Below are 11177 nucleotides of genomic sequence, written 5' to 3'. Positions count from 1 at the left end.
TATTCAACAGTAAGTGATCAATAACAGTGTGCATAGCATTTGAGTTAAGGCAATTGAATTTTTTTAGAACTCCAGCAGTATTTTGTGAGCCTTTAGGAGTTCTGGCCCATTATACAGTACAAATGATCACACGATACCATATGTTGAAGGACAATGATAATATAACAATTATTGTTCAATGAAGTGTTTATTACAGAATATTATTGTAGTTAACATGATTTTCAGTGTGATAAACAGTTACACAAAATCAAAATTTAGACATACACTGAATAACAAATCAAAGTTTGCTGACATAGTTGGCGGGGGGTTTTAATGGGGGGGGGGGGGGGGGGGGGGGGGGGGGGGGGGAAAAAAAAAAAAAAAAAGAGAGCGGGGTTAAAATTTAATAAAAAAAAAAAAAAAAAAAAAATCTTTTTTAAAAATTCTACCGGGGGGGGGGGGGGATAGGGGGGGGGTAAAAAATTTTTTTTTTTTTTTGGAGAGAGGGGGGAAAAAAAGGGGGGGGTTAAAAAGGGGGGGCTTATAAGCGGAATTCTACGGTAGACCAGGCATTTTTTTTTTTCGGGAAATAAAAAAACAATTAGCTTGAAAATGAGCCAACCAAATTGTCAGAAAATGCTGTATTTATTTGAAGTGTCAGCTGTATAGTAAAGCTTTGTATAAATGAACTAAAAATTAACACATGATCAGGATCGGAACTAAATCTTCTAATTCAATTATTAATAACTTGATAACTGTTTTATGTAGGAACACTGACTAAGCTATCTTCATTCTAGATTTTATTTTTTATTGCCCCTCTGGTAACCAAGTGTTTAAGAACAGTTTGAAATGAAGATAATTTAAATAAATTCCAAGGTTGAAGTAAAGAAAACAATTGAAAATAATAATTTCTGAAAAGCAGTATTATAACATTTGTTGTCATGGTAACACTTCGAAGAAAGGTTTCTCAGTAACTGTCCCTACCTGTTGTTGCTAGGAACACTGTCTACAAATACCTAGTACATAACTGCATACCTACCTAATAAAATAACTGTTGTCCTTCTGCAAGATAACTATCACAACACATTCACTACCAAATGTTCACCACGCCTTCATTGAGGAATGGATCTTTTATATCTTGGGCAGAAGGGTTGGTTACACTGATTCAGCCATTATCCATTTCAGTCTCAAGACAAGAATGTTTGTTGGTAACTGGACACTGGTGTATAAAAAGGCATGTACAATGCTGTCTTGTATCAACTGTCATTTCTCCAAGTAACTTCAACTTCATCTGTTCTATATCTGTCATGTAAAATAATTACCAAACTTAAGATTATTGCTTTCTTTTTTGATTTTACTGACTGTGCATTAGCCCTTTCTATTTACTCTAGTGTATTTTGTGTAATCTACGATGATGCCTTCTTAATTTGAATTTATTTCCTCCAAGCCTTATACAACAGGGTTGGAAATTAGCGCTCCCCCACTCGCCCAGGCGAGTGTCAAAACTGTCGGGCGAGTACAAATCATGGATCACTCGCCCGGTTTGGCGAGTACAATTTTCATGTCCAGAATATATTTTTCAAAATAAGTGTAACTTTTACTTTTCACTTCAAAATAATTCACACTGTCCACAAGCCGATAGCCTAAGAACATTTTGAAATCTCCAACAAAACTGCGTTCGAGTTCGTACGAAGTAACACCTCTGGACATAAACACACTAACTCGTCTACTGAGCCGCGAAACGCGGCAAGATCGCTATTTCCCGATTTTCCCGCCTCTTTTTCTGCGCAATTTAGTCGCTTTGCTTGCAAACTACAGGAATTTGGGAAGACTCTTCAAATTGAAAACTGTGTTTCAACTTTTGAAGTTAGCGTGCTCATGGTTTATTGTGGAGTAACGTCTATTTTTGGCGATTTTTCATTAAAGAAGTATATTGCAGGCTGTATCGCGATTGACCAAAATGTGATTCAAAATTTAAGTTATATATTTTATTATTTGTGGGGGAGAGGGGCTAAATTTTCCTTTCGTAAATGGAGGAGACTGGGCGAGTGAAAATTGATCTGGGCGAGTGCAATTTGAAGGTCACTTGTCCAGATGGCGAGTGCTTCGAAATTTTAGTTTCCAACCCTGATACAACATGGAAATTCTCAACGTTTTAACCCTCTCTATTCCTAAGCCCTTGATCAACAGACCCTTCAACTTTCTCACTTCCAATTTTGCATACTTTCATAGCACAAATTTCATACATAACAGAGGCCTTCCAAGGGGGTTTTCTGATGTTGCTTTGTCGCTTCTTTACAACCCACCTGTTGCCTATTTGGTGAGGGAAACATTGTATACCCTTTCAGTGCTAGTTTCTGTTGGCTCTCATGGAACAAGATTGTTGCAACATTAATTTTTAGCTATTTTGGAGCAAATGTTACCTGTCTCGAAAACCACTTTGAAGGCCTTATAACAGCCTTATCTTCAAATTAGCTTACAAATATGCAGTGAGTGAGTGAGTCGCCCAGTGTCCCAATATATTATTGTGCATTACCATAAAGGGCTTGAAAAATAAACTTTAATTCCAGCTTGCCTTTTGGACAAACAGCTTTCAGATGTTGCTTGCCCAGGGAAGTTGCATGCCCATCCATAGTTTGCTATTTTCACACCCGCTTTCAGAGTTACGAGCATAGCTATCTTTCTACATCCATCTTTCGAAATGCTGTTTGAAACGAGCCAACCAAAACCAATTCAATTCATCTTGTTTGTTTAGCACATCAAAAGATGGATGTCAATAAAAAGCTGCCTGCTATGTACGTAACACTGAAGGGCATGGAAAGTTACTTGCACAACAGAAAAATTTACTTGTCCTGGATGCCCAGACATGATTGAGCCCTGAAAAAATAGGTTTAAAATGTAGATAGTCTTGCAGTGTACCTTTGGGTGCAGGTGGTTTCCTCCAGTGGAGTGACACACCCTGCTCGGAACATCTCCCAGCCGGCTTGTGCTATCATTGCTCCATTATCTATACAAAATCTAAGAAAAAAATACCTGATTAAAGTTATCCCACCAACTGAGATATTAACAAAAACCAATCGATTTTCAGCAGCAGCCATTTGTATGTCAACTTAATCATTTGTTAAGTTAAGGCAGAACACAAACAAAGACAATACCTTTCATCAGTAGCATAAAGTTTGGCTCCCCTCTCTTTAGCCATAATACCTGAAGCATTCAAAACAGTTCTTATCAGTGGGAACTTTATAGCCAGCATCAATGACAATCAATGCTCACATAAATGAGAGACAGCCAAACACCAGGGATCTCTCTGATCAATGAACTTGCACATATCTATTCTAACCCTCCTATAATTATTGTCACTTATAAGAAAGAACTTTTTCTTACCCATCATTTCTTGTAACCTCTTGTTGCCTATTATAAAGAGAACAAAATAAACATTTTTAATGACAGATGAATGCCTGTTCATTTGTTTACAAATTAAGTCATGTAATGAAACATAAACAATCAACCTCAAAACATTGAGATCAACACCTTTAAGTGGCCCCACTCTAAGAAAAAAGGCTGAATGTTCATCTATGCTTCAAACTATGATGAACAATAGCCACATCTTTAATGACAAAATATTTAAGGACAACATATTCTCTAATTTTGTGCATGACGTACAATTGCCTCAATCTCCTCATATATCCTTTTTCCACTTCCCTTGGCTAATTTTGAGAAATCAAAGTATTAACTAATATTAACAATTACTTACACCCCACTCCACCAACAATAAGAACCTCGTTTGATCCACAATGGGCCATTGCTCTTTCTGAAACATATTAAAAAAAACAGTGTAAAAATGCAGGACTTGAAACACTTAGCGTAACACAGTTCTATTATAATTCTTATTAAGTATGTTTACTTAATAATTACATCTTCTTGAGTTGTAACCTAAAGCTTAGGACTGAATTTACTTATTTTCTATTTAGTAGTAAACTGCAAGGTAAACAAACTCAATAAACATAAAATAAATAGCATTTACCTGTTGTTTCAATCAACATGGCAAAAACTGTTTCCTGAGGAGAAAGCAGTAACAAGAATTAAACCATCACAAGCCAAGTTCTTGGAAACCTATATACCATGAAAAATACTTTAACAATAAACTTGGCACTATATCAAAAGAATTGTGGCAAACTGATTGGCTCATTTCATCAAAGCATTGGCCAGTTAGGGGCTATATGTAAGATACCAAGTCATAAAGGTAACAACAAAAAAATGTTCTTTAAAAGAGCCTCGAGATTTTAAATGGAAAATAAAATCATGACCATGTCTTGTAAAATCACTTTAAATAATGTCGACCAAGTTTTTAGATCGCTATCAGGCAACAATAATAAGGCCTACCGCTTTGTGTTTTAGTTGCCTTCTGCTGTTGCTGTTACTCTAATTGAACATGGGTAGAGTTCTTTTTATTAATTTAGTAGTGAAGATCATCATAATCCTCAAGAGCCTAGTACTTAAATTTTTCTAAAGTTATATTTAGATAACCTATTTACATATTTGAAAATCAATATTATTGGTACACATATATCAGATTTATTTAATAGTTTAACAGCTACAGTCATGTTATTTCTATATTTTCTTTTTCTTTTTGTACAGTCCTCACCTGAAGGGAAAAACACAAATCTTCTGGTGTACACTCTCCTGAGGCTAGTAGTTTGGGTGCCATACTCTACCAAACAAATAATATCATTAAAATAATATTTAATAATATAATATTAAAACAAAAATAAAAATAAAGTGCATCCCAGAACCTGTAAACTAAATAGCATGATTTGAAATTGCACAGAAAAGTACACAATTATTTCCCTTCATGAAACAGCATGTTTTCTATGTTTTCTTCTGTTTTCTATTCAATTTTAAACCATTCGCTGTCATATTCATTGCCAGAATAACAGTATCACTCAAATTATGTGAAAACTTCCCTTCAAAACTTCTGTTATACTTTTTATTTTTTTCTGGCTTACAAACATTAACATAGTGCAAGCAAACTTACTTCAATGTAGGACAGAATCCCTGAAAATGAAACATCCATTCCTTTTACTGTATATGGCAAGTCAATAAGCTTCTTTCCCCTAAACAAAAATTAATAATACACAAGAACATAGAACTTAATATTTCATCTCACACCGAGCACTCAACCTATTTTGATATTTTGACATAAATTAATTTTATACTGGTATGCCCTTGACAGAGCCTTTAAATATTTTTTTTAGTACTGGTAGACCTGTATATCATGCATGACCTCATTTGTAGAAGCTCAAAAGAAGCTAAGAAATTATAACCTTCTTTCAGACTCTTTACAGTAATCGTCCAAAACCCTTCTCTCTACTTCCCATGCAAAATAACTTAATATACTGATAAATGTATGGTAAAATTAATAGTAAGAGTAACTACACACACTTTCCCCTTGTATATCCAAGCTTTAAGTGGGTTCTTTTGAGGTTTAAAAATGAAACCTATAAACTATCATCAGAATTACACATTACCTTTTAGCCATTTGTTCTATATTATATCCAGGGCTTGGATCGTTTGAAAGCTGAAAGAAATATTATTTATATTAAATAAATGTTTTACAATTGAAAGACAACAAGAACAACCTCTAGTGTTTATTGGGCAGGTAAATTGCTTTAACTCACTTTGAAAAAACGCTATTTTTTTAAATTTACATAATTTACTGAGCCAGTAAAAACCTCATACATGTTACTAATGAAAAATAATTTTTTTGTTGTAGCTTGAAATGCCATTTAAGATGAAAAACTTAAATTAAATACCTTTAAGACCCTTGCAAATCTATCCAGGCAGTTGCCAACAGCAATATCAATGGTTTCTCCAAATATGCGATATCGTCGTTGTAAGTACGCTATAACTTGAGTGTTCCCACCACTCACGTACAGGACAGTTGGATTGACTGCACCTGTCACAAGCCGTCCCATCTCAATGTGGCCAATACAATGATTGACAGCCACAATAGGCTTCTTCCAAAGCTGTGCGACTGTCCTTGCAACAATTGCCACAGACACTAGAGGGGCTCCCATTCCAGGACCTGAAATTTCAAGTCATTTAGTAGGCATTCAGAAAATTTGCTTAAGATGATCGTATGTAATACTGGTCTGGTACTCTGGGAATTTTAGGGTGGCGATGTGCCAAGGGCTCTGAAGCCCTTACACTCTTCTAGACCATGTTTAGCTACATTTGCAACCATGTTGTAGACTAGGTGCCAAAAATCCCTACCCGACCCCAAAGTTGCCATTCTTTGTAAAACCCATTACTGTTGCAGTTAGTTGCAAGTTAGTTGCTTGCCCTCCCAAAGGATCCTGTACCCCCTGGCTTAGCGAGCACATCTCTGTGGGCAGCACAGAGATCTATATTCCAGGTGAGCTTATATGCGATACTAATTATAATTATTGACCTTTTGTGTAGCAGACACAGTCTATCTCTTGTGGTTTGACATTGGCTTCCTTCAGAGATCTAAACAGAAAAGTTCACAATCATAAGCCTTCCTGTATTAAGACTCTGAAAGAGTTGTTGTAAATAACATAAAAACAGTACAGAAATATGTTTCTAAAAAGTAGCATTAGTTTATGTTAACTGATTTATGTCATTTGTTTGAGACAACCCTGTACCTTCCTTCTTACATAGTATTGTGAGCGCGTTGAGATTCTTCAAATGCGCCCAAAAACTTAACCATCATCATCATTATTATTAAGAATAATTCATAATTAATAGCAAATAAGTGTCTTTTGGTCCAAAATATGTTCAACCTTTCTCATAGATATGATCACCCTAGCTTACCAGCAGGCTCACTTTTGGACATCCTGCTCAAGTGACCAAGCCACAAGAACCACCGGCAAGTGACGTAAGCAGGCCCATTCTTGCAGCTTCACCACCTATGCATATGGTCCCTTGTAGGCTGCGTGGCCACCTCATGACATTAACGATTCCCAATCCTGGAGGCCGTTGGGAGTACTCTACAGGGATAGCTCTGATACAACCCGAGGGAGGGGGGGGGGCACCCAAAAAATGGGGAGGCCCCACCCTGAGGTCTAACCCCTTACCTTTTTATATATGTTTTTGACAAAAAATTGTTCTACATACCTAAATGACAAATTTCCCTAAATCTCCACCCTTCTATATACCTAAAACCTGAAAAAGGTACCCCTTTAATTAGGTACAGCCTCCCTGTATACCTGCAACCAGTTAACCTGGGCAAGAAATTAAACGTGAATCTTGTTATCTTCACAGACTTCGTCTTTTCTTTCTCGGAAAAATTAGCTCTACAGTTACCCTTGTAAATCCGAGGTGGAATAAAGGTGATGTGATGTGGTGTGTGTGTGTGATGTACAAAATTATGCATCAGTCAACTCCAGCAGTGCCCATCCCCCCACCCCCCCCCCCCCGGGCAACCGCAGGGCATTTCCTGATGTTGCCCGTCCCGAGGGTGGGGCATTTGCGTACCTTGGGTTGACCACCAGGCATTTGACACATGCTTTCAAAACCGTGGAGTGAGTCGCGTATTCGTGATGGAGGCGTTTATAGGTCAAGACGTGGACTATGTTGCAGATTACCTTATTATAGGAAATTAACGCTTCATGAAATTAACCCGAATTTCAAAAATTCGCGTTAATTTAAGTCGCGTTAATTTTTGTTAAAGTTAATTTTTAGTGTAGTGTTTGAACTACACTCATGCTGTAGTTTGTTTGTGAGGTGAAAAGTGCTACGGAGATAACGCTAGCTGTAAACAATTGCGCACTGAAGTGGAACAAGCATTCCACTCATGTCAAAAGATCGGCTTTCAGATAGCCTGCGTTGTTGCAGCCGGACGTGTCACCAAATCCTCGATATACGGCGCAGGCTACTTTCAAAAGATCGTATGTAATTATTAATATGCAAGATTTAAATCCTCGCGTTTCCAGGTACGAACTGCAAGAATTTCTTGTCTTTTGCCGTAAAAGAAACAGCAAAAACATGTCAAAAAGCGAGTTGGCAAGTAAAGTTTCTTTGATTTGTCAAACATAAAAGTGAATGCTTCCAAATTAATATTTAAAGCAACATGACCGGCCGCGACCTTTTCCGGACATCAACAATCCGTCACGCAAATTGTACATCTCCCAAGTATTTCCTTCCATGAATGAAACTTTCGTTGAGAGAGTGCCATGTAAAATCTTCGCAGTGCAAAAAACAATACTTTCACTGCTGACTCCATCTGTTGGAAAAAATAAAACGTTTACCGCGGTTTTCTGTTCTTTAACGTGGAAATTGTGGCTTCACTGTGAACTAACTAACGGTTATATAGGTTTGGCTTCGTCAGTTGGAAGAGTTTAATGGCCGAAAATTTCCAAGTCCACTTTATACTGGTTTGTCAACTATTGTTATTAAACTGCAGAGAAATAAGCAGTCAAATGGTTGGAGGAGGGAAATAAGCGAAAATTTCGCATATTGTGATTATAACGAAAATTAAACTGAAATCACTACATTGCGAAAAAAACACGATTTAAATTGTCATCAACAGTAATGCAATGCGATAAGCCAGTAAAATTAACTTATCGTCGTGTCCAAGGGAGGACAATGTTGTGTTGCATTTATTTATGGTCAAAAGGTAACTGCTTCGGCTTAATACAGGTGTCAATCTTAGTTGCTACATGTATTCCAAACACTACACTCTCCGATTGGAGCACTCGTTAATTAAGTGGAGCGTTATTTCCGCCCTTATTTCCATTTTTGGCCCCATCTCTCAGTCCAGCGTTCTTTCTCCTTCTCCTCCTTCTCTTCTCCTTCCTTTGTGTTCTGTCTCATGCCAGATTATGTCATCCAGTTGCATGCGATGCCAGTAAATACGCGGTCAGGGAGGCAGTGTGTTGCATTTATTTATGGTCAAAAGGTAACTGCTTTGGCTTAATACAGGTGTCAATCTTAGTTGCTACATGTATTCCAAACACTACACTCTCCGATTGGAGCACTCGTTAATTAAGTGGAGCGTTAATTTCCGCGACCTTAATTTCCATTTTTTGGCCCCAATTTCTCGATACAGTCCAGACGTTCTTATCTCCTAGGAAAAGGCATTATTTCATCAGGGTAGACGCTCGAAGCGGTCAGATCCCATCGCTTAACCCATACGTTTAGGTTTACTATCACGAGCATTGTTTCCGTCTCGGATTATAAGCCTAGTGTTGAAATAAACTTGTTCCTGTTGTCTCAACAAGAGTTTTTTCTATGTGTTCTTCGCGTTAATTTCTTTCATTTTGAAATGTTACCCTCCCTTTCCGTTAATTTCCTTTATTGGGAAGGAATTTTTCCTACAATTCGCGTTAATTTAAGTCACGTTAATTTCAAATATCTTAATTTACACAAGCGTTAATTTCCTATAATAAGGTAGTTAGTTCATGAAGGACTAGAGAAGCTCGTGGATGTTTGTGGATGTTTTTAAAGGTATATTTTCTCAATTTTAGATATTTCTTCATTGCTAAGAAGCAACAACTTGTATTATATTCTTATATGAACTATCGAGAGATTGAAAACAATCAATCCGGGAGTGGGGCATTTACCCGGTTCCTTCATCCCCACCCTGGGGAATTTGCCATTTTTTTTTTAAAAAAAATATGCTAATGCCAGGGGGGCTAGCCCGGGGGGGGGGGGGGTGGATGGGCACTGCTGGAATTGACTGGTGCATTACCTTCTCAAAATGTCAATGACATTTTCCCGGTGATGTTTCGCTGTATCTCTTGGTAGAAACCCTAGGGAAAGATATCGCAAGTTACCTCCGCTTAGATAGAGAATTTTAATAGGTTAAACTACAACAGGGATGTCGCTAAGGGCCGGCTGCCAGCTAATTTCACTGGCTGAAAGAGGAATTAAATCCGGCTGAAATTTCACATGAAAACAAAGACTTGGGTAACTTTTAGAGTTGCCAAGGCCAGAAAAGCCAGCTGGGCTTGTTGATGATCCGGCTTAATGTTTTCTTAGCTACACCCCTGCTACAAGAAAGGTCAAATGTAAAGTTGTTTTCCCTCGTGCACTGATCGCTGCCGCTTACCTTGACCTGGCGGAGTGATGTAGGTTGTTCGCACATTAGACAGCACAACACCATCTTTTACAATTCCAATGCCTAGTTTGTTTGCACTCCCTTCAAACCCGATGGCAATAGTCATGGTGAAACAGTCGAATACAGCAGAAACAAGATAGAGAAAGCTTTCAAAGATTCCTCTCTCAAGTCGCCATCTTGCTTTGTTGCTCGTGTCCAGTCTTTTTCTACCTTATACCGCAAAGGAATATGGGTAAGAGGGAGCTCTCTTTCGTGGGTGTGGGGGTACGGGTGAGGGGTAAAAATTTTAATTTGTTTTCTGTTTGTTCTTTTGGTTTCTTTTTTAACCCTTTGCACAAATTTGAAATAATTTTCTTTCCTTAATTATGATTGTAACAAAAGTCTTAAATATCTAATTTAGCATCTACCAAGATATACACACTGTTGTTCTTTCTCCACCTATCTGGAAAACAGTGCTAGTGGTAAATTGCATTCTACCATCAGTTTGGGTATATTATCATGTTAGTGATACAAGGGAATTACAAATCAGACTCTTGCTTAATCATTTTTGATTCCATTCAGTCCTGTGGGTGGGTGGGGAAGGGGTCTGAAGAGGGTCTATAGAGTTCCCGCACCCCTTCCTCGAGTGGATCCCACTACTTTGTACTATTTCTATTGCATGATATATATTACAGAATTTTTCCCCCAACTGATCCTGGTTCCCTCCTTCTTTGGGAATCTCACTTCTGCTCCCTTTTCTTCCTCCTTGAAAGAGTTCCTGCCCCCTAGTACACTCACAGGCCTGCCCCCTTGTCTGTCTCCCCCACAATCCTTTGACCATGAGTCATCATTAATTTTTATGTATGACAGTTTGTGAACTATCAAACATATAAGACATACGGGACACAGCATAAACGTGTATAAGTTTGTTGATTCCAGGAACAAAAAAAAAAGGAAATCCAAGATTCGGGCTTGGTTATTTTTTTTTAGATCAACATAAAGGTCACTGGATAGAGTCTATTTCTATTTGTATTAACATGGAAGAGCAGACAAATCTAAGTGGTGGTGGGGGGGGGGGGGAATATCAGATGGTCCTTCACACTGGCCAAATTTTATTCACATTGAGTGAGTTCGGCTA

At 37.8% G+C, this 11177-nt stretch overlaps 1 protein-coding gene across 1 annotated transcript; it reads right to left on the bottom strand.

Annotated features, from left to right (window-relative positions):
• Window positions 1-543: 543 nt before the first annotated feature.
• Window positions 544-10267, bottom strand: LOC144649883 (putative tRNA N6-adenosine threonylcarbamoyltransferase). Its single transcript, XM_078509477.1, has 13 exons — window positions 10052-10267; window positions 9692-9752; window positions 6431-6489; window positions 5793-6064; window positions 5508-5557; window positions 5015-5093; window positions 4625-4690; window positions 4004-4037; window positions 3734-3790; window positions 3364-3390; window positions 3135-3183; window positions 2899-2997; window positions 544-1281 (listed from the first exon to the last, which is right to left on the bottom strand). Exons 1-13 carry the CDS (start codon window positions 10164-10166, stop codon window positions 1236-1238), a joined length of 1014 nt encoding a protein of 337 aa, XP_078365603.1. The 5' UTR covers window positions 10167-10267; the 3' UTR covers window positions 544-1235.
• Window positions 10268-11177: the final 910 nt, after the last annotated feature.

Source organism: Oculina patagonica, chromosome 4, assembly GCF_052425735.1.
Source record: "Oculina patagonica isolate OP01 chromosome 4, crgOcupat, whole genome shotgun sequence".
Lineage (NCBI taxonomy): Eukaryota > Metazoa > Cnidaria > Anthozoa > Scleractinia > Oculinidae > Oculina > Oculina patagonica.
Note: the sequence above shows the minus strand (reverse complement) of the source record. Positions and strands in the feature narration are given on the sequence as shown.